We start from the raw sequence: 24,497 nt of genomic DNA, 5'->3' as shown, positions 1-24,497 counted from the left end.
ACCACAAAGTGAGTTCTCTGCTAATTGTGAGCTTGTGAACAGCAAAGGTAAAGTAAGGAGTGTAAGGCTGTGCTGCAGAAAGAGACCTTTCAGAAAGACTGATATGGAAATAAATTTTTTTTTAAAGCCTTTAAATAATTTTGACTAGGCCCAGAAAAATGAAAAGAAAAAAAAAAAAACACACAAAAAACAAAACCAAAAAATGAAAAAACCAAACCACCCTGAATAAGGAAAGCATGGTTTGGTAGGGGGATGCTTCATACTAATAGGTTATGCATTATTGTATGATGTAGCCATGGGTACATGAAGTTAACTCATTGAAAGATTTGGGATATACCATCACCTGACAGAAGGAGAACGTACTTCCCAGTTTAGCCTAGGGAAGGATTTGGTATGGCGTTGTGGGAGATCTGGTGTTTGAGTCTGCTTTGTGTCTTTTTTTAACCTCTGTTGGTCATCATTTAGGGACTGAGTTAATCAATAGAGGTAGTCTGTCAGAATACAGACCAAAAAATTCTTCTAATTTATAGTGCCAAGAAAATTCAAGCCTATTCAATATTCTGCGGTTTACTCTGCTGTTCTTAAAATGTTTGGAGACTGAGGTGATAGAGGTAATTTTGGCAAAAGGGCCAAAGAATATAAAACTTCAGCCCCCCGCAACCTTCAACCTACCCAGTCACCAATTAGATGAAAGTAAGTGTTGCCCAGAACCATTGAGCAGACATGAAATGACAGAAAGTCTTGTTTACAGGCTGTCAGCAGGCAATTCCTTTCCCCAAGTACTATTGGCTGCTCCCCTCCTAGGGTAAGTCCTATTAATAGGGTTGTTAGGGGCATCATTTCCTTCTTTTATGCTCAAGGGGAGTCATATTTTAACAGACTGGTTTTATGTAACTGCCTGCCTTTGTTCCTAAAGTCTTTGTGAAAATCTTAAATGCTCATAGAAATCTTCAATTTGAAGGAGCTCTCTTTTTTTAGTGTAACGAGACCAGCGTCTCAGTAGCTTCAGAAAGAAGCAAATTTGCTTGCAAAAGTATTATAACCAAAATGTAAAGGGAAGGTAAGGAACTGCCACACAGGGTGAGATTGCAGGTCCTACTCATTTACTCTGTTGTCTCCGAAATCATTAGTACCATATCCTTCTGAAGAATATTTAAGAATTCAATAGTATGCAAATGTGAACTAAATTGAGAGTACTTCTCAGGATACAAAGTCTTTCTTTCATATCTTAAACAATTAGAGAAGTGTTACCTTAATTTTTCAAGACATTTCACTGACTAAAACTGCCAAGAATTTGCAGTTTTTCAGGAAAGCAAGCACTGAGTTATTTTAGAGTTTTCAACATATTTAACAGTATCTAATGTGACACTTCCTATTTACAGTGTTACAGCAAAAAATCTGGTTTTAATTACATTGGATTTCAAAATTGGATTCAATCTCATTTTACAAATGTTAATTAACAGTTATATAAAATACTTTGAAATCTGAAAATAATAAAGGCTGAAGAGGTTTGACTTGCATCTTGTCAGTAGTAGAAGAATGTTCCATTGACTTGTGTAGTGGCCAGATAATCAGAACAGATTTTTTTTCTCTTTGAGTGATACCAGAAAGACTCAGTCAAGTTTCTATGTTAAAAGGACTAGTGTTAATAATTTGCCATTAGAAATATTTATACCACTTATACCATACTTGTGGCCCATCTCCATTGCAAGTAAATATCCAAAATGATCAAGTTCCAAAAGTGAAAGAGGGGGAAACAACTGCCTATTATTTATAACCATATTGGCATTGTATACTTTAGGAATTATTTTTCAAAGTTAAAGACTTTTTATAAGCAATTTAAATTCCCTATCTACTGATGAAATTCCATCACTGTGCTTATATAAGGTCCATTTGGGCAATCAATAAAGTTACTGTCTAACCTTAAAATCTGTGAGTGCGTAGTTGCTCAAGGTCCTGGAAAATTAATTTTTTTTTTAGATAGGAGGTTTCTATTTCTTGCTAAATGCTAGGACTACTCCATATGTTTAAAGTCTGAAAGTCTTAGAAGTATTGCAGGATATGGTTTGGATGCATTGCCTTATTTCTCTAAGGGAGTTATAAAGCTCCATTTTTAACAAAAGCATCCCATTTACCTAAAAAAGCCTCATTATCTTCCTAGTTTTCACTCTCTTTATATAGGGTTTTGATATTTCAAGTTAGTAACTTTAATAATTTTATTTTAATTGATCTTTTAAATGTTGAAGTTCGGTCAGTTTATACAAGCATCAAAAAATTGCCTTTTTTAATATTAAATTGCCTTGGGTTTAGCTATCTTTTTATTGTTTACTGGGATTTACTTTTTACAAGAGTTCTTGTTGTGAATGTTGACATTGCAACGGTGACATTCTTTATTACTGGACTTGATGATGTTACATACCTGAATATATCTTTTGTCAGAATAGATGTCAGCAACTGATTAGAGAGTAATTTGGGGTTTGCATTTGTTTTTAGATTTGGGCAAGATGGCAGAATTTAACGAGTGGTTAGCACTTTTGGGAATCAGGAGTTTTTCACGCGTTTTATCTGGTAGAAAACCCCTGAAATACAGAAGTTGCCAGGAACTGTGCTGTTGCACATCTGCTGCCATCTGTATCAAAACCACTTATCACTTTTTCAGTTACACATACTAGTTGCATTTTCATGTTTGTACTTCCATGTATTTTCATGGGTTATTTTAATAATCTATAAAAACACTGAAAACCTAACCTTTTGTATTTACAACTATGAAAACCATTTTGAAGATGCGATGTGGTGTTATGAAAAGACACCTGAGCTACCCCCCCGACTAAAAGCTGTCCAGGCCCTCGGCTGAGGGGCTTCGCTCGGGCCGGCAGGACGTGCCGGAGCGCCTTGTTCCACGTCTGCTCCTCCAGCCCCGCTCCCACGTCCGTCCTCCATTTTGTCTCTCCAGGCTTCTCCTCGCCTCTCTCCTTTCGTGTTTCCTCACCAACCTCCAACCCCGCCTGCTGCCGCCCTCTCTGCCGCACGTTTGGGCAGAGGCACCGCCGGCTCCTCTCTCTGGCGGGAGCTCCGGCGGGCACCGGCTGGAACCAGCTGTGACCGGCGCGGGGCAGCTCATGGCCTCCTGCCGCCCAGGCGCCCCGCAGGGCCTGGCCGGCCCCGCCGCCCCAGCCGGGGCTGCGCCGCCAGTGCTGCCGGAGCCGAGGCAGCAGGTCAGACAGCGGCCGGGCTCCCAGGCGACGTGTGGCCCCAGCGGAGCTCGATGGCTCTTTCCTGAAGACTGCGAGGACTCCTGGGAGGTGTATGTTCGTCCACCTGCCTGTACCTCCTCCATTTCCTCTCCTCTTCTCTCTGTCCCCCAGGTGGAAAATGCTGGGTTACGTCGTCAGTTTTTGTGTTGCTTCTTCCCTTACTGCTCCGTTTGCATCGTGTAATTGCACTTATCTTTCACTCCGGCTAAGCCCTCCTGCTTACCTCCGCTTTCTAGGACCCGTCTTGTGAAAATCACCGTCGTAGCTCAGACCAGGGCTCTGTCTGTAGCGTAGGTAGTGCAGGAAAACCGTATCGGATTTAGGGATCGATGGTTCCACAGGCCTATTCAGAAGCGTTGTTGGTGTTTTCATGGGTTTGTACAGGAAGTGTCCCATTACTTTTCCGGTTGTAATGTGCGAGATCTGGAAAGAAAAATTAGCCAAGTAATAGTCTTTATTTTTAGATGTTAACTTCTTCCCTTAGACTTGGTCTTATCAGGTTCTCGGACACCGTTTGAGATATCTCCGAATTCCTAAGTTTAGTAAACCTCCAGCTACTTGCAGCAGCAGAGGTGGAGGTGGTCTGTGCCTCGGCCTGTCTGCCTTCTGCTCGGAAACGCTGCCCGTGCTTCCAGCACTGCACATTGGAAACGTCTCGGGGAGGACCGAGAAGGACGCTGCCATCAGCAGTGAAGGTGCTGCGCTCTGGTAGCTACCCACACAGGATGACTTTTGTCAGTGAGAAGTCACAGATTGCTTTGAAAGTGATGGAAACGCTTCGTCCTTGGAGATGAAGTCACGGAGCGAGTAATCGTGTTTTTATTTAGCTGGAACAGGACCTGGCACCCAAATGCTAATATAAACACTTGGACTAGGGATTAATTCAGTTGCATCTGTAACTGTAATCGGTGAAAGAAGAGGCAAGATAAGGGTAACAAAAAAAATTCTGGAATATCAAGAGAAACGTGTGATGGAAAGTAGAGAGAGAATGCTTGCAAAGACTGAGGCAGCTTACTGGTAAGGCCGGCTACTGCAACAAAGCAAGCAGGTTTTTTTATTCCTTCCTTGCAAATATAAGATTGCATCCAAGGAATACTTGCCGCCTTCATTTTTCTTCCTAGTGGAAGCCCCCTGCCAAACACCAGGCACTGACTTACTCCTTATGCTTAAGGTCAGTTGTGTGATAGCATATGGGTTTAATTTTTTTGTCCTTAGAGATCAATGAAAATACAGTAAGAGCAAACTTCTTGTACGATCAGAGGTGAGGATGACCTCAATTTAATTTCTAGATCTGCTACAGACTTTCTTTGTAATTCCAGAAAAGTCTTTTAATTTCATATGTTCAGTTCTTTACCTAGATAATGTGGGATAATACGTCTTAACTCCCAGCCTTTGTCTGCCACATGTTCGGAAGAATAGGTTTTTTGACCTGTTTTGTTTGAATATGACAAACCCAAGTCTTTGCTGGTTTGGCCAGTCTTTCAAGGCAGTATTGTGTTAGAAATAGTAGCTTGCACAGCATGTTGTAAATGTGACTAGAAGCAGACATGTAAACAGTAAAAATATCCATTTTATTTTATTCTTATCCGTGATGATACAAACAGAAGAGCTATGCTAGCTGTGTTGTGACAAATTAGTCAAAATGAAAATAAATGGAAATAACAAACAAGGAATTGTTCAGAAATGGATTTTTCAAAACATGATCAAATTACTCGTCCACTGACATTTCATCCAGAGTTTGATGGGCAACATTTAATGTCCACAGTTATTTTAAAAACTGTGTCAGAACAGTATATGTTCATTTATGCCAGACCATAATTTTCTGTAGTAGTTACAGAGCAAACAGGAAACAAAGGTCCTGCTCTACAGAGATTACAAGCTAAATTTAGATGCCACATAATCAGTGATATCAGGCAAATGCAGATTTTGGTGTACATTGTGTCCCATCTCTTTTTCTAAAATGAATGCAATACACAAAGAACATATATTGGAACCTGCAGTTGTTCTCAGACAATCTAGTTAAGCACCCTGGAGCACGTTTGGCCTACGGATTTTACTTTGGCGATCCTCAATATAAATTTATCATGGTTTTAGTTTTGCTTGAGTTGGGAATAAACCAATAACAAAAAGAGTGTTTTGCACAGCCCCAAAGCTCCTTTACAAGTCCAACCTGAGTAAATAGCAGCTTAGCCTGTGTGAGAAAGGTCCTAAGACTTCGGTGGGTAGTTGCACCAGTTGGTGGTTCATTCTGTTACATATGCCAAATCATCATTATGGTGACTTATGAAATACTGTAGATAATTCAAAGATTTAAATTTTATTGCTGTTTTTCAGGACCATAAGCATATGAAAATGGTGACTGTGAGGCTTTTCAACCTGTGTTTAGTGGATAGCAATGCTCATAGGATTGTGTCATCCTTTATCATGCCAAAAAGGGATGGAAGCAGAAATAGCATAGAAGTTCTGGAGATTAGCTGCTCATATTTCATCTTTCTTATCAGCAGGCCTATTGCATGATAGGTGAGAAATTGACCCATCAGAGAGTGATCTGGAAAATCCCTAACTGAGTAACAGCAAAGGAGAGTAGATGTTGAACAGTCTGATGTATGGTGAGAAAATGGTGGCATCTGCGCTTGGTGGGACTTAGAAGCTGAAACGGAATATTTAGAAAAGTTTTCATTTCATTATATTTTAATTGGATGGGAACCTGCATACAGTAGAGGAAACGCCTGTGCCATGGAAGTTTTTCTGGGAAGTGTCAGACTGTGTTTATGTCTGCTTTATCTTCTTAAGTGTAGAAATGAGTGCAGTTTTCCAGATGAAGAGATGTAATAATTTTGCAGAATATTCATTACATTTCCAGTATTATTATTCTCTTTGAATTTTTATGCTTTTGACACTTGGCTTTCTTCACTGCAGCATTATATTAGGATGGCAACAGTAATGGTTTAATCTGTTCGTTGGATACCTTTTCTTTGCTCCATTTTATGTGTTTTCCTGCAAGCAGGATGTTGAGCTCTGTAGGAAAATTAGAATAGAATAGAATAGACTATTTCAGTTGGAAGGGACCTACAAGGATCATCTAGTCCAACTGCCTGACCAGTTCAGGGCTGACCCGAAATTAAAGCATGTTATTAAAGGCATTGTCCAAATGCCTCTTGAACATTGACAGGCTTGGGGCATCGATCACCTCTCTAGGAACCCTGTTGCAGTGTTTGACCACCCTCTGGGTAAGGAAATGCTTCCTAATGTCCAGTCTAAACCCATGTAGTGTGTTCGGTTCAAAATTTGCTGAGTTTCAGCCATATCAGAATAGTGACTACGAGATGTGTTGTTTTGTCTAAAGTTGATTAACTTTAGTCCATTTAGTGTCTCATGAATGTTATGATCCTGTGTTGGAGTACCAAAGAGAACATGAACAAAGAAGGACAGATGTCTGATTAAAATAAAACAAAACACCCCAAAACAAACTAAACCCCTTCTCAAACCAAATCCGCAGTAAATGACAAGTTACTGTGTCTGTCCTTTTCTCAAGATTGGTGTAACTGGCACATTATACATTTTTTTTCTTTTATTAGTCAGCTAAAATATTGGACTAAGATGACAGATATGGCATGTTGAGGGGTTTTTAAAATTTATTTATCTATTTGGTTATTAAGAAACAAATACATGTGTATGTCATGCCAGGCTCCATAGCTAAGGACCCAGTTCAAGTGACCTTGAGAACTAGTTCTGTAAATTAAAAAGAGGTGAAAAAAAGGTTACTTTTTTTTTTTTCTTACATGCCCCTATGCTTGTAGAGCTGTGCTCCTTTAATAGTTCAAGTACCAGCATTTTTATGATAGGCCTTTCATTTTCTAATCAGTGCTTAGTTTAAAAAAAAAAACAAACAGAGAGCGAGCAGTATAGCTACACAGGGAATGCTGAAACGTTTGGGAACGTTTTGGAAATTTCAGAAGAAACATTTTTTCTGCAATGTATGTTACTTCCTTAGTTGACTCTGTTGAATATTTACTTTGAAGTGTATAAGGTCATTTTAAGTGTGAAATTTAACTATTTCTTTGCTTTTAATTTCAACAAAGTCCCAATAATACTACTTGGCCAAATAAGCGGAGAGTACTCATTAAAAGAAGAAGAAAAAAAAATTTGTAACAACCTGTTCACAGAAGAATCTCTGGGTCATTTTTCAGCCTATTTTTAAGTATTGCATTTCAGGCCATTACGAGTTTCAAGTGTTGGGAAGCTAAGATTGTCTTTCTCTGCATTAAAAAAAAATGGATTAACCAATATCAGACTGATAGCATCTTCTGGAGTATGTAGAAAATAGGTGCAAATGTGAGAGGGAAGACAGAATAGGGTGTAAGATGTGTGGAAATGTCAGTCTGAAGTAAAAGCAAGAGCCCTGAGGAATTAACTTACCTTTGGAAATACTTAGTTCAATATTAATGTAATTTTTCTAAAAGACTGTAATTGTAAATCTAAAAGAAAAAGGTTGTTTTTGTCTTGGCCAGAAATACAGTCTTTAATTTACAGTCTTGTGATATCTGATGCTTTTCTCCTTTCAGGAAGATTATTGTAAGAGAAGTAATTATTTTACCCAAATCACCAGTACAATACATAATCTGTTGTGTAAATGTTACTTTCTTTTGACTCTATAAGCTTCTGTCTGTGCTGGAATTTCTAGTCAGCTCTCCCTGAAAAAATATCATGGAGGCAGCTGTATATCTGGTATTTCACTGCATTATTTATTGAGTACTACGTCCAGCTCTGGGGTCCCCAGTACAAGAAAGAGATGGACCTGTTAAAGCAGGTCCAGAGGAGGGCCATGGGGGCTGGAACACCTCTCCCATGAAGACAGGCTGAGTGAGTTGGGGTTGTTCAGCCTGGAGAAGAGAAGGCTCCGGGGAGACTTTATTGCAGCCTTCCAGTACTTAAAGGGGGTTTATAAGAAAGATGGAGAGAGACTTTACCAAGGCTTGTAGTGACAGGACAAGGGGCAACGGTTTTGAACTGCAAGACGGTAGATTTAGATTAGGTATAAAGAAGAAACTCTTCACAATGAGGGTGGAAAGACACTGGAACAGGTTGCCCAGAGAAGTTGTGGATACCTCATCATCGGAAGTGTTCAAGGCCAGGTGGGATGGGGCTCTGAGGAACCTGATCTAGTGGAAGGTGTCTCTGCACATGGCAGGAGGGGTTGGACTAGGTGATCTTTAAAGGTCCCTTCCAACCCAAGTCATTCTATGATTCTGTGATTATGAAATTGGTAACTTGTAAATAAAACAAATTTATACAGTCTTCTATTTCTGTTGTGAAATAACAAATTCATTAAGTTAACTCACTTCAGATACAAAATGCCCAACATTTATGCTTGAAGTTGAATATAGAAATATTTGAAAAAGAAACACTTTTACTTCTTTGCTTTGAAATCAATTCTTGCTCATTTGGAAGTTTTCTTTGCTTTCAAAGGCAAAAATAAAAGTCAAAGCTATGATATTGTGATTTGGCCCACTGTTTTTTTCTGATGTGTGCATGGCTCTTTTTGGTTCATCCACAGAACTAAGCTCAGTATTGTTGCCAGCACCCCACTTTCCGTGACTGTTGCGTAGGTGAGTGAATGGAGCTCTAGAGCCGTCTCCCAGCTGACCTCCGGTGAGAGGCACGTGCCGTGGAGGTACAGCAGTCGAATCAGTGTGCGGGTTTGGCTTTGTCAGAAGCAGCACAGCAAAAGATTCATGGTAGTCTGTGCTCGTAATTCCCAGTCATGGAATACTGTAGAGAAGAGCTGTAACCCAGCAGGCGGTCTCAGAGTTAAGACCAACAAATAGGAGCCGCTGTGTTGCTTACTGACCATTGCACAAAGTGTGCCAGTTTACCCTTGCTGATATGGCTTAATTAGTAAGTATTACAGTGGTAAGGATTTGGACTTTGAGAGTTATAGAAAACAAAAGCTCAGATGATGTTATTCTGACAGCTCATATAACATTTAATGTCAAATAACAGAAGGAAGAGATTTGCTTTTCATCCATTTTAAAATGAATCAAAGCCAGCTGCAGTCTTTGAATTTTGAATTTTGGATTTATGGCTTTTGTGGGGAGTGGAGGTTCTCCTGAGGAAATTACTTTGCTTCTTGAAGAAGAAAATAGAAATATAAACAATATGCAAAACTTTGCTTCCGTAACTTGGAGGCTGATATTCACACATTTGCAGAATTCCTAAGTCCATTTTAATTTTCTAGGTATTTTGGTAGTCTAAGGTTTCCCACAGTCTTGCCCGTACAGTTAGAGCTGGATCTATTAAATCAAAACCAAAACAAATCAGTGTTCAGATTAACAAATGCAGATATATTTGAAAACCAAGTCTCAGCCTAAACTCAGTAGGAGTTAGGAGGCTGAAAACATTAAAAATATACGATGTAAATATGAATGTATGATGGCAACAAAAAGTTATGTGGTACTAAGAATTCTGAAATTCATTGCCTGTATGCTTCATTAGGTAGGTAATGAATTTCATACATTTCAGGACTTAAACTGCCAGACCTACCGTTATGGTTTTGCATCAGTAAGTATGGAAGTCTATGAAAGCGTTGTTATATGAAAGCTGATGTACTTTAATAATGCTAATAGCATTCTTGTTTATATTCAGAGAAAGTAGAATATCATTTCACTAATTTAATGTCGCATTTTTAAATACAGGCACAGACAAGTCGTATTTCTTCTGCAAAAAGGTTTTCTTAAGTATTTTGTAGGTAGGTTGATTATTACAAATGCTGTCACCCATGAACAGAAATTAGATTCATAATTATAAATTATTTTCCCTCTAATAGCTTAAGTAACCAAAATCCTAGAAAAAATATTAATGGACATTTGGGCAAAGATAAATAGTAAACTGCCATGTCACTTCTAATTAAAAATTACATCCCTAAGAAAAGACAGAAATTAATGACATTTTCCTATTAAGTTCTTCAAAAACTTTTCTATAAATTTACAACTGAAATGATTGGATTACTTGTATATTCACTCATCTAGTTAATCATATTAGTCATAATCCTCTGGCTTCAGTTTGGGTACCTTCCATCAGTCTAAATATCATTTCTAAATCTAATGTAAGTCTTCATAATTATGTGACGAATATTTAAGAAAGTAGCTAAATTCAATAATGCGGTAGCTATTTGTCTACATACAACAAAGGAAATTGAATAAAACATTTTGAAAGATGATTAAATCGTTCCAGCAAGGGACCCTTCTGGTTTTTCAGTTAGTACAATGTTACTAAAAAGTTATTTTTTGATATCATCCAAATATGGGTGTCTCTGCAGAAGAAGATAATTTAGTTAACTTCTGGTGGCTTGTCCGTATGCGTCCTGCTCCTGGGGTCAGGGAAGAATCACTACTGACTCTGCATCCTGCCTGAGCAGTGGGACTGATGGTGACGGTCCATTTCTCTGTAAACGTCCTGCTCTACTTCTTTAAGGCTCTGATGGCAATAGAGAGGTATCAGAAGTTCATTCCCTAATCTGTCTATCCATCTCCCTAGTCAATACTTGTGTGTATATGCATATAGATATTTTTATTTGTTTCTGTAGGTTTCTAGCAAAACTACACTTAGGTTTGTTACCTATTTCATGCTAAATCCTGAAGAATCTTACTTCTCTTTAGAGTAAGTGTTTATTTCTCACATCAAAATTTTACAGGTTGTGTAACATTTTAAAATGCAAGGCAAATGCTCTTGCACATCATGCATACCATGATCTGCTCCCTTTTTCATTTAGTGAAAAGATGATCTTGAAAACTTCATTTGAGAGGTGATAAATGTTATATACATAAATACTTTTATAAAACTTGACAAACTAGTGAATGCTTTCCGAGGGACCTGTTTTCCAAATAATAAGCTCTCGCATGCCCTTCTCAGTGCTCAGTCATGGAAGTTGCTTTTTGCTTGTTATAAGAAACTGATTTCTTTAGATGTGCTACCAGCTTAGTCTGGTCTCTAACTCCCACTCCGTATAGCAAGGCGTAAATCATGCTTCACAGTGCTGAAGAATTATTCACTCGGCGCTTAGCGGAAACCACTTGACAGTTTTCAGTTCATGCTGTTTGATCTGACACTTCCAAAGGAACAGAGTGACCTTCATTAGTTTGATCATATGGAAGTGATTTCTAGATAAAAGAAAAATAGGCTTACCCTAGTGAAACAAAACAAAATCAAATCATAGAGTTGCAATAGTTGGAAATAATTACCCCCCAAAAGTATCAAACTACAAAATGAGATTATGAGTGTGCATGTTTAAAAAAAAACACAAAACCACATTTAAATCTGTTGAAATCTCTCTTATTGCCTATCTTAGCCTCTGGGAAGCCAAGGAAGGTAGCATTCTTCCTCCCAGGGCTTTCATGCCTTGACAGGTTTTTCAGGTACATTTTCATTGCTCTTCATCACCCCAGAAAGACAACTGAAGGCTCTGAGCGCTACCTCTTCCTGCTTTCCCTTGTAATACCTTCTATCTGTTATTAGAAACTAGAATATCGCATAATAGTATAAAGGATTACAGTTCCTTCCTTCTTCCTGGGTATCATTCATTCACTTGTTTATATGCAGCTTAATTTGTGTACATACTTTCTGTTTTGCCTAACTTTTTTGTAAGCCATAAGCTTTTCTAAAAATCTGTCGTTACACATTATGATACATATATGATAAGGAATAATCTTTCTATAAATACCTTAATAGATTAACGGTGCATAAAAGCCATATCTGACATCTTACTGGCATAAATGACAGACTTCACATTAAGCTAGATATCCTAAGTTGCCACTCCACCATTAATTTGGGGTTTATTGGCTAAATCCTCTCATCGCATTAATGACCGTCTAAGGGATGCATAAAATATCTTAGATGACACATTATTAGTGTTTTTCCATATTTAGTTAAAGTGTTGCCATAACTTTCTAAGGTCATTGTTTAAGAAGTGCGACTTTTATAAGCCTCTGAAAAAGGTTGAGAGAAATACTGCTTTACAAGAAAAGATAAAGAAGGACAGATGAAGCATAAATTACTGAGTAGGCTGGCTCCAACTGTTCTCTACTGTGTACTCTGTCCTATCCAGCTCCACTCCATAATGATAGCCTACAGGCAGCAACTTAGTAGATGTTATAACTGTTCCTGTAACTCCTTAAGTACTTCAGCATTTAAAAAAGAAATGTTTTAAACTTATCCTCATTTGACTCTGCATCTACTACCCAAATGTTCTCCCTAGACTGATCTCTTGCAGATTCACGATTGTTCCTAAGAACAGAGCCGGCATCCTTTTGTCAAGGGATGTTGTAAGATAGACTTTATTAAAGTGATTCCTCCTTGAAGAATAAGACTCAGGTCAGACACCTCCTGTTCAGTAAGGCAGCAGAAGAGAAGGTAGAGTACTTTCAGCAAGAAAAAATTCACAAATGGAGAACTTTAACTGAATCCTTTTCCTAGGGAAAAAAAAAATGTTAGTTTACGTTTATTTGCTTAGAACAATACAATAATGAAAAGCAAGGTAACCACAAGATAACACAAAGCTTAAGTGATGTTTTAACTGTGATTCCACTCATGTGGTTTACAGAAAACTGAGCCAAAATTGGAAAGCATCAGAAAGCTTTGCATGTAGTGTGTGGTTGTTGTGCCTTCAGAATGGTCTTGTAGCCCTGTGAAAAACATCTCTTTTTCCTCATAATTTATTTAACCCTGTTATGTGGGAGATTATACTGTTTAGTGAAAGAAAGGGAAAAGTGTAAAAAAAGTGCAGTAACCTAGTATGTTTCTGTTTAAATCCATATTTTCTAGTTTCTCCATCATGCCTCTCAGAAAACCTGCTCACTGTTTAGTAAGATACACTTAGAATTTTTAGGATTAGACAAACTAGTGTTCTATAGAGCCACAAAAGTTTAATTAAGCTAAGTTTTATATGGATAAATGTATAGATTAGTTAAAAGCATATGAAGTAAGATGAAATACATAACGATTAGCTATTCAGGACTTTCAAAGAAAAGTGTATCATGGGGCTGCAACTCCAACAGAAATGAATCCAACCTGATGGACTCTTCAAAGATGAATCTTCAAATGTGTACTTATCTTTGAACACAACATTGTAAAGGACTTAAATGCCAGGCAGATGTAGGAGTAATTTTCAGGATAGCATAGGATTGAAAAAAATCTTGTATTGACAACTTTGAAGCTGAGGTAATATGCTTCCAGGGCAACCAATGACAATGTTGTGCTTGGGCTATTTTTAACCTCTTCCTCCCCAAAACCTACAGTTTTTATGTTTTCAGCATTTTCTAATACTACAATCTCTAGGTACTCAGTTTAGCTCTGCGTATGACCATGTCTTGCTGTCTTCTACTTGTGGTGGTGGCTGGTACATGCACTGTGGTATGAAGTGGTGTGCTTGCGGTCGTATGGATGTGCAAGACACATTCAGCCCAGGGCTGCATCCAGTTCTGTAGCAAGATTTTGTGACTGCAGTGCAATGACCTCACCCACCAATTTCTTAGCCTGTTATATACCATTGACAACTGAAGTTGTTACAATTGGCAGAGAATGTAAAATGTTTTCTTCTTCACGCTTTCATTCTGTTTACCAGTAACAGCCATTCTGTACAGCCATAGTGTTTAAAAGCTACTCAGTACCCTAAGAATGGAGATCTTGGTTACTCTTTTTTCTTTCAATGCATTGGGTGTTTCATATTGCTACAAGGCGGGGGGGGGGGGGAACGACCCTTAAGATTCAAGAGATTACGACAAAAATCTGAAACTATTCATAAGACTTTTTTCAGAATTGGCTAGATTTCAAGCTCAGTGTGTCTTTTCATCATGATCATTGTTGCAAGGTATAAGTAAATTGAAACACTCAAAGACGCATATAAAACAATTTTCATTTTTCAGCTAAGGAACATCAGCAGCTTATTTTGGTAACACGAATTACAACTGTCCATAATTCCACTGTTCTCTGGTTATATTCTGCAGCAGGTCAGATTGCATTAGTCCCTCTAGTCTTCAAATCTATGAACCTACAGTGAAAAAAATTACTTTTATAGGAAAATGTCAATATCTTGACAATAATGCTTTTGAAAAGCACACTCCTACAGGGCAAAATGGGTGCAGTTTAGGTAATTTGTTGGACAAGGAAAGTGGAGGTTTTTTACCTCACAAATTCTGTTGCTGTTCATTTACTTGTTCACTTTTTTTGGAGTGTGTACTGGATTCAATGCACTTGTCAAACTGGCATGGAATAATTGCTTTTTTCATCTTTGCATAGGCTAAATGTAACTTATAGTAACATGAACATTATTTCTCCTGTGACTGACAGCTTCTTCTCAGATTCCTTTTCTGTTGTTTCCACTGCTGTTATATTATAAACAGCAGAGAGTAAACTCTTTCAGTGAAGAGAGTTATATTTGTCTTATCAATGATAGGAACTCTTAATAGAGAAAAAAAGATTTGTTTTTGTTTGTTGTTTCTCTATTATAACTAGAGTATGAAAATAACAGTTTAAAAATTTTTGTTAATAAACAGAACTGAACCTTAAGCCAGCAATCTCCTTCACTGAGATTATTCTTTCCTCAATGTACTAAATCAATGATAACCAGATTGAAAAATAGTTATCTTGTGTTTGATTGCTTTAAATGCAGTTTTCTGCTTTGTTATTGCTCCTAATAACTTACTAAATCTGTGGTCAGTTCAGCAGAATTTCCTTTGTCCATCTGAGTGATATAATGACTATTGAACAACTGGTGAATAGTAGTGATGAAAAAAAGAAATTGAATAGCAACCTTGAAATTACATACTGGTAGAATCTCACCATGCCCCTAAATCATTCATCTGAGAGAGTTCAGTGTTGAACTGGGAGCAGTTGGAGCCGTGCTGGGATACTTTCCAGTAAGCAAGCGCAAAACTTGTGTAAGTGAAGTACAATGAGAACTTCTGCCTGGAGCACCGTGATTAGGAAATGGATGGGGTTTGGGTTTCACTTCAGGAAATAACCCGTTGTATATATTTTGTCTTTCTGATACACAGTTTAGATTTGTTAATTGTCAAATATTTTTGTGCTTTTATATTCAAATAAATCTAGTTAATGGCCACATGGATTGACAAAATGATTTTAAATTATTTCTTTTCCTTAAGTCTATAAAAAAAATGTTGTCCTTTTTCTTCCAGATTGCCCCTTTGCAGATTGGCTGATAAAGAAATTCTATACTGAATAATTAAGAATCCTTCTGAGATAATTTCAAATACTGATTAATACAATAAAGATGTTGTGCTGTTGCCAAATTTGGAGGGGTGGGGAAGGAAAAAAATGGGATATAAAGGGGGAGTGCCACACTAAAAAAGAGATTAGGCTTTGAAATGGAGAAGGCACAGGACTTAGCTGTAATGAGCAATGTAAACTGAGGTGCTTCAGAAACTACTTAACTATAGGGGGAAAAATGCTTTTGTCTTTGTTACTAATTATTTAAAATTCTTGTGCTTCAGTGATATTAATAGTGCACATGGAGCCACATTTGTTCTGTCTATCTAGGCGTTTTCAATGTATAGTCATCACAGTGTGTAGGTGCAATGATAGATAAAAGATAAAGATCAGAGTCTGATCTCAGTAATATGCTATTATGATCCAGAGTGCAGTAAGGACAATTACATTACTTTTTCCTGCCAAAGCTTAGTTTTTTTAGCCATATTAAATGTTCTTACTTAAGTTTCAGGATATTTTGTAATCCTTGCAATAGCTTTTTGTTTAGTTTTGTTTTATATATATTTTTTTTAATTTATTGAATATTACTTATTGAAGGCCTTAAATTCAAGGTAGGAAGTAGTGATCCATTTTTTTCTTTTGTTCTCCAAAACTTGGGCAAATCCTTTTCTGGAACAGTTGCTTCACATGCCATTGATTCTTCTGTTTTTCTGGTTTGGAACTCTGTTTCTTATTTCTAGGGTTGTCTTCCTGGTTCCAGGTAAAGGTGATTGGACTTTGGAAGAAATTTATTTTCCCTATGCTGAATCCCGTATGTTCAGTGTAACATGAAGGATTTTTATAAAATCCTGACTGCAGAAAGAACCCTTCCAAGGCTATAGGCAGAGTGTTAGCCAGAAGGAACTTCATACTGAGATTCCTTATTGCTGTCTTATAAAACACTCTTAAATATTTTCATAAACCTATTCCTGTTAGTATCCAGTCAGAGAAGACCTTTTATATGTTCCAGTGCCCTTGCACAAAACCCCCATGATGTTCAGAATACTTGAAAAATTGTCTTCTACTGTCCAAAAACATTATTTAATAGCAATTCTCTGACACTTCTCATCTGCAGTCAGTAACTCATTAGCAGCAGGTGAGGGGTTCGTGGGTTGCTGGGATCAGTTCTAACACAATATCCACTCAAATTGGATTTTCTGAACTTTTTTGTTTGGCATAAATCTATAAGTGGTGTTCACCTTTCCTTCTGTGGGAAACATCCCACTAGAGTATCCACAGGAACAAAATACATCCTTAAGAGACATTGATTTACACTGTGGTTTTCAGTACATTTTGGAAGTGAATTCTCCTATTTTAAGCTTTAGAAGCATGGGGGTTTTCATTATTCAAAACCCAATCAATAGTCTGCATTCAAAATGCAGCATCATTTTGAAGATGTAAATTTACAGTAATGAAGGGATTTTTATGTTACCTTAAACTAAATAATGTCATAAATATAAAGGCCTCTCTAATAAATTATCTCTACATATTTTGGCTTATATAGTACTACACTGTTTCGTATATTCTAGCTCAGAAAGGCCAGATTAATTATGTAGATGTCATGGTGTGTTTATCCCCGACTGAAGAACTTTTTAAAGTGGGTTTTCTCACTGGTTCAAGAAAACAACATTTTAGGTTTTTCTGGTTTAGGTTACCTAGTAACTTCCTGAACTCTCCAATTCCAATCTGTAATAAAGCAAAACTATTATGCATGGGGGTTTTTAAGTGTCCCTATCAGGAGCTTTTCTTTTCCCTTTTTGAGGGAGATAAACCAAGTATTTTCACAAGGAAAGGTGTTTCATAGCTTTGGAACTTGTGTATTCTATTCATAGTCACTTGTGTAAGTGGGCTCCTGAGATGTCCTGAATACCGCTTTAATTATGCAGTCTCATTCCCCTCTTGGGTGGGAGAATTGGTCATCACAGAATCCCAGGACTGTGGTATGTGATGAAAAACTCAGTCTTGCTGAGAAAAGCACAGTCCCTAGAGAAGGACTGCTAATATGTCTTACTTAGATACAAACCTCATGAGACATTATGGAACAGATCTGTTGATAAATATTTTTATTTTTGTTTATAAGGAATAACAGCATTTCTTATTAAAAGCAGCAATTATGAGGAATTAATATAGTTGTAGACCTAGTTTTAAATCACACACACACACACACGCACACACACGCTATTATACTTTTTGTCAGCTATGTACCAAAATCTGGTTGCCAGGAATCGAAAGATAACACTGTGGAAAGTGTTTGGCCAGTCTTTGTCCCCCTAGACCTCCAGCACAACCCTTGAGCCACACGTTGTAGCCATAGCACAGAGGTTTTAATTGAGCAGTTCAACAACACTTCTGTTATTCACCCTTCCTGTAGACCACAATCTCTTTGTTGTTTCAAGTATACCCTAAAGCTTACATCAGAAATCCTCATCCAGATAGGGCACAGAAATAAGTTGCTGTTTTGTGACCTTCATATACAGCTTTCTAAAATGAGAGGTTAGATTTGCTTCAGATTAAATTGAAGTATTTGGACCTTAGGCGATCCTCGCTTTGCTCTGCTTGTGCTTTGTGTTTTCCAGTTCTGTTTCTTTAGTTCCTTTTCCATTTCCTTTGACTCGAACATGCTGCTATGTGTGCTCACTCACAGTTTTTCTCCCTAGGCTTGATCAGGGGATGCCGAAAGGTTTTCTTCTCTTTCTCTAAACCACAGCTGAGTCCGTGGAAAGGTCTTTATCCCTTCTTCTGGAAGAAGGAAGAGCACTGATAGGTAGAAGTCTCCTTTCCATGCTGAAGCATTTCTTGTCCCTTTAATCTTTAGCCTGCACCATTCTGGAATCACCCTTGCAGTGAGAGATGCAATGTTGGAACTACCGTTCGATGATAATTTCAGTTGCTTTCTGAGTACTCTAGGAATCTCTGTTCCCCTCCCTAGAAGGCCTCAATGTAGTAAAGCAGTCTTCAAGAAGATATTGAGAACGTAGTTTGTGCTGACTAACCTCAGGGAATTAAAAAAAAATAAATTTAAAATGCCTATTTCTTCATGCAGTGCACAGATTTTATTGTTTGTGGAGTTCTGTTTTTTTGGTTTGTCTGGGGTTTTTTTTGTTAAACTTCAACTGCTTAGACAACTAGGTCTTCTGATGTTTTTGTGCTACTATGGGCAAGTCTGATGCTGGATTCTAGCCAATGCTTATCAGTGATTTTAGTGATTATTAAGTTCCCATAAATCACATCTCTTTCAAATAGTGGATAAAACTAATAATTATGTTATAATTAACATGAGCATATGAGAAAGTTTTTTAGCCTTTGCAGTCTGCTATCATTTGCCTTAATGAAATAAGAAAGTATAGCCATTAATTATAACTTGCGGTACATCTTTAACTAATATTACTCAAGTCCCTAAAAGACTTATTCTTCAGAAAATATTAAACCCTGTGTTGATTTGGTAAGAATGAAAGATTATTGCTGATGCTTTTTCTCAAATGTGATCCTGTTTCATAATGCATTTTGAGGCATGAACCTGGCATTTCTGGCTGCATATGCATCGAAACACATGCTGTGTACCATAGTGTCATACTGCGTGACCCAGAACAGTTTATCTGTTCTTCTTTGTGAAACTAACTTAGTTGCAATTCAGCTTAAAAGTACAAGAGCTCTCCAATATGGTCAGTTTTAGAAAGATTTAAATATTATTTTTTACTCCCTTAAAAAGAAAAAAAAAAAAAGAGAAAAAAAGAAAAAGCTTTTAAGTGACTCGGCCTTTGTTTTTCCTTTGTGTTTCACCAGTTGAAAAGATACAGAGCCAGTGGGATGAAGTGCATGGACACCTCCAAAACCGGAGACAGCAGCTTCATGAGATGTTAAAGGATTCAACACAGTGGCTAGAAGCTAAACAAGAAGCTGATCAGGTTCTTGAACGAGCAAAAGCTAAGCTTGAGTCGTGGAAAGAAATTTCCTACACCGTGGAAGCTCTGAAAAAACAGAACACTGAGCTTAAGGTCACTACTGACACTTAAAATATTTCCGCTTGAGTTAATTAGATTGTTAAAGAAAATGTCCTCATTGGACAGCGCACATTGAGAACAACCTCTTTATCCCTTATTTCCCACAAAAAAAATTAGAAAGAAATTAACTTACAAAGTCTAAAATATATGTCACATAATCCTTGAACGAAGTTGGTCTTATCAGTCATAGCAAATAGCTGGCTGATCTTACAGGAGGAATACCTATATTTTCAGCACAAGTATTTCTCATCTCTTCTGTACAACAGCCTCAGCTGCACTGGTACTGCAGAGTGGGAAATCCTCAGTATTGGTATGTCTGTCTGCACTGATAATGAAGCTGTATAGGTTGTCTGGAAGTAGTTAAGAAAAGAAAAGGGAACAAAAAAACCCATAACAAACTATATGGCAATATTTTGAAAACCAAGCATTTTAGATTTGCCACAAGATAATCTCACTGGGTTCAACCTTGGCAGGGTTATTAACTGCGAAAATACTCAAATGGCTGCTGTTGTGATTTTAGCACGCATGTTGCCACATTCTAGGTGCTAAAATGTGCACCTCAGTTAACTTATGTAGCTGAGCTATACCTCAAGTGGCAATGCAAATACGCCCTAACTGTTGCATCAGTTTTTAAGTTTCTTGTTACGGAAATAGTCATACTTTGGTGACATTCTTCATGAATAAATTTTGAGAACAGCTGTTTCAGATTAATATCTCATTTTCTGGTTGGGGAAAACCAAGATTGAAACCAACAAATTGATCAGCCTCTTAAAGCGAGTCCTGCCTCCATGTTAATGGAATGTTACATTTTAGTTATCTGGGAGAATAGTTACACAAATATTTTCTGATATGTTCTCCTCTCCTGCCCACCAGATTTTTATTTTTTTTAACTCCTACCACTCAGCTGTTTGGTTAAAGTTTGTGGACTTAGAACAGTCTTATTTGCACAGTGGAATGGTAATGAAGTGCCGTGAAGAATAGTGGGGTGAGGTCCTCATCAGCCGGTTTTGCCACTAGAGAAAGTAGGTTTATAACTGTATGATTGGCCTTCAGCTATCTCCATCATCAGTTAGTTATTGCCTTTCTGGTATTTAGAAGTAGATACAAAATCTGTTAGGGTTTTTTGGTTTGGTTTGGTTTTTTTGTTTTGTTTTTGGTTTGGGTTTTTGGGGTTTTTTTTTTTGCTTGCCTGTAAGATCTATAAAAACATTCATCAGCCCATTGTTTTAGGGCTGAGGTGTGGTTAAGTTTTCTCATTTAAGATTATACTGTAAGGGTCATTGTTCAGGAAGGGTCGATTATGGTAAACAAGGGCAATCACTCACTAATGTATTGGAAAGAGTTATAGATTATGTATACTACTGTCATTCAATGCAGAGGACTCCCATTTGTCACTGTCTTTCTGTAGAGATAGAGTTCTGGCTTCTGGCCAGTGTTTGGTTTAAAAAAAAAAAAAAAGCTTCAACAAAGTCAATGTCCCTGCTCTGCAAAGACTCAATTAACAAAAAAACAGTTCTGTGCAAACACAGTCTTATGTCATTGTCTTGGAGTGTCTCAAACACAAATTACTTTAACTAGGAAAATAATTGAAAATATAGTTTTAGAAATGGGGTTTATGTCCACTTTTTTACAGGAATATATGAGGTTTAGATAAGGTTCATCAAAGAGTGGATGCTTTTTTGAAAAAAACATGGGGTTTTTGGATCAACATTCTCCAAGGAGAGAAATAAGAATATGCCCTTCTTCTCCTCCATCCCCCAAGTCACAGAGAAAGTATGCTAGTATAGTTATTCATAGAATGTATCTCTATGTATAAACAGAGTTTTTGAAAGGATACCTGCAGATTCTTTTCACTCCTTCTTTAAAAGAGATGAAGCACTTGGGCTATTGGTATCTTCAGCCACTTCCATCCAGTCTGGATTCAATGTGACGTCTCGTGTCAAGTTACAGACATTAGCCTATATTATATTTTCAGTGTCACAGCTAGTCCGTCTTAATTTGCTGTGCCCTCATGATGTTATGAACATCAGCAAGCTCTACTGTTCCAGGGTTATTTACTTTAATTTGTTTGGTTTTGCCTAGCTTTTCTCCTTCAAGTCTGGAAGAAATTCACCTCTGTCTTGGGGGCGGGGGGGTGGTTCTTCTCTTTTTTCCTTCTTTTTTTTTCCCTCTTTCTTTTGTGCCAGCCTTCCTAGAGGAATTATCTTTGTCTGCCAGTAATTCCTATTGTGTCAAATCCCTCATGAAAGCCTCTCAGATGTGACAGCATCAGCTGTTGTGTTCATGCTTGAGATAAGGGGTCATGAATTCTAAGGAAAATGGAAATCTTTTTTGAGTTTAGCAGCTTTATATTTCTTCTGTATGGTATTATCTAAACTGAAGGACCTAGAAATACATCAAGTCCTCAAAATAAATGCTTTCCAGGCTTCTGTGCCAAACACATATATTTTGTTGTTGTCCCCTGAATATTTAGAGTAAGTATGCTGTCTTTTGGCTTGCTGTTACACTGATGAAAATAAAGCTGTCATTTCTATTCATTTGTGTTGAGGGAAAGAGGGAGGTCGGTGTGAGTCTTAAATAAATTCTTCAGACATATTCATTTTGTCAGCTTTGTATCTCAACACAGCTTGGTGTGAGAAAGTAGTCACCAAGTGTTCTTCTGATACGTTTGTTAAACATTATAGGTCTGCCTACAGACAGCTGAGTCAGTGCAAAAGTTCCCCTCTGCTCTAAGTGAACTTTAATAAGTGCTTGTGGTAATGCTTTTCTGTTAGTGCATCCTTACACACAAGTAAATAGTAAGCTCAGCAATACCAGTCTTTTGATTATTTATTTTTTTACAATGCCAGCATAAAACAAAAATCTGTAACTGGCTTGTATTTGGTCAATGATGTTTTTAATAGAATTTGATACATTGGTTTCTGACTTTTACAAGAAAAGTAATGAGGTACCATGTAGCTGATAATTAAAAATATCATTCCTTTGAATCGGAAATTAATGCAGAGCTAATTTGCTGACTATTAAAGCATTGTTTTCATTCTAGTTTTTTCAGTTTGATATTTAAGAACTAAATTCTAAGTACTGGGGTTAGGTACGGAGAATCAGAATGTGGCATTCTGGCCAATGAGACTCTTTACCCATTAAAGCCCTGTTTGTTCTTGTTTATTAAGTGATGACTGCAGATGGTTAACTCAGCAGGCTGAAGGTTATAGGTGTATAAATAGTACACAGTCAGCTCCTTTCCGTCCCCAAGTCATCTGAACATAAGCTCTGAACTAGTCTCTTCTTAATACGATACTGAGCTTACGTTAAAAAAAACCCCAAACCTGCTAGGATTGCCCGTTCACTCCTTAGCTCCTTGTTTTGGTAAGAGCTAGTGAGGCTTCTCTTCTCCCTCTGTACCTTTTTAGCTGGGATGGCCAAAGTGAAGAGGAGGAAGGATGGAGACAAGGTTTCCTTCCTTTCCTTCACTGACCACCTATTTCTTGTTCATCTAAACAGGAAATTAAATAGCAGCCTGATTACATCCCTTGCTCTGTTGGGACTCAAGAGGCCAGGCTACCTTCCACTGGCATAGCCTGGGGGGATGAACTTTATGCCCTGGCTTTTTGGATAAGACTGAGGCTATCATCTTGCTTGCCTTTGTCATCTTCTTGCAGGGAGGTAACTTACTAGGTACTCTTTTGCTACTCCCTGTGTACCAATGTAGGATGAAGTACACTCTCAGCATTTTGTGGATTTTTATTATTCCAGGGCTGACAGCGTACTGCTTGGATTTTAGTAAAACAGTTAAAAGTTAAGTTAATGTTATTTACGATGATGCAGACACTGAAACAGAATGCCTTGATTAAAAAACCCAATTCTCTAAGTATATAAATAAACCATGCTATAGATATACAGAATAAGGACAGAAAGACAGCCTGATTTTCCAGATTTGTGATATATACACCTGCTCAGTGTAGGAATTTACAGGCTTAGAATTGGATGATGCCGTACATTCATATTGCTATATTTGAACTTCTATGAGTCATTTATTTTGTTCCACTGGGCAATCCTGCGATAGAAGAAAGCCCAGCTGTAATTTCCTTACTTGTTTTTAATCAAGGATCCTTAATTACACAAACTTTCTTCCTACTAACATCAACTAGTGTCTTTTAATTAAAAATAGATTTTTACCTAAGTAACATGATAAATGCATAACCTTAATACTTTAATGCTTTTAATAAACTCAGTAAATTCCAGTGATGACAGAGACAAAACAAAGAGAATGCTTTAAAAAATGTCAAAATAAAATTAAGGTAATGAAACATTTTCCTTTAAAAAAAAAATTGAAGGTGTTCTTAAGTAGCTAAAAGATAAATGAGACCTAAAAATATAACAGGGAAAAAAGAAAAAAAATAATGCCAAGAATTTAATTCTAAAATATTCATTATAGTTATGTAAGATAGGAGTTAATGGGCCTCTGGCAGGACAGAGAGTTAAAACATTTACCACAACACTTTGTTCTTGGTGTCCGCACACAGAGCAAAGTTGAAGCAAGGCATGCACTCCTCAAAGTTGTTGAAAAATTACATACCAATTTCCAATAAAGTAGAAAATACAAATTGTTTCTGTCGGCAAAGCTCTCTATATTCATCACTTCTTTCCTGAGTGATGATCTAGCGTTGTAATGTCAGGAAGTTAATAGATTAATGTTGAAGTTAATGGTGAGAACACTTTTGGAAATAACCTTGTAATGGATCTTTCTGTACTTTTATTATAAAAGCGGGTTTGGGAGGTTTTATAAGGTCGCTTATGTTCACATGGGACTGGGCAAAAAGAACTTATTTTCAAAGTAAAGTTTACAGGCCATTAATTTACAATACAGACAAAATGTTTTGGTAACTTTTCTATGTAATGCAGTGAACAGTCAGTCTGCTGTGATTCTTTGGGCGGAAAAAAGTAGCTGTATGCGTGTATCATTTTAAACAAAGAGAAAGGT

The 24,497-nt window shown here is 37.4% G+C and overlaps 1 protein-coding gene across 21 annotated transcripts in view; it reads left to right on the top strand.

Moving 5' to 3' along the window:
• Positions 1-24,497, top strand: part of DMD (dystrophin) — a 1,308,223-nt gene that overhangs the window by 995,249 nt on the left and 288,477 nt on the right. For all 21 annotated transcript variants that reach the window (XM_069784897.1, XM_069784898.1, XM_069784912.1 and 18 more), the window contains one exon: positions 19,299-19,510. In XM_069784897.1, coding sequence (XP_069640998.1) covers positions 19,299-19,510 — 212 coding nt within the window. The remainder of the gene's footprint in view (positions 1-19,298; positions 19,511-24,497) is intronic.

Source organism: Haliaeetus albicilla, chromosome 6 (assembly GCF_947461875.1).
Source record: "Haliaeetus albicilla chromosome 6, bHalAlb1.1, whole genome shotgun sequence".
Taxonomy (NCBI): Eukaryota; Metazoa; Chordata; class Aves; order Accipitriformes; family Accipitridae; genus Haliaeetus; species Haliaeetus albicilla.
The sequence above is the reverse complement of the archived record's forward strand: the minus strand, read 5'-3'. Positions and strand labels throughout refer to the sequence as shown.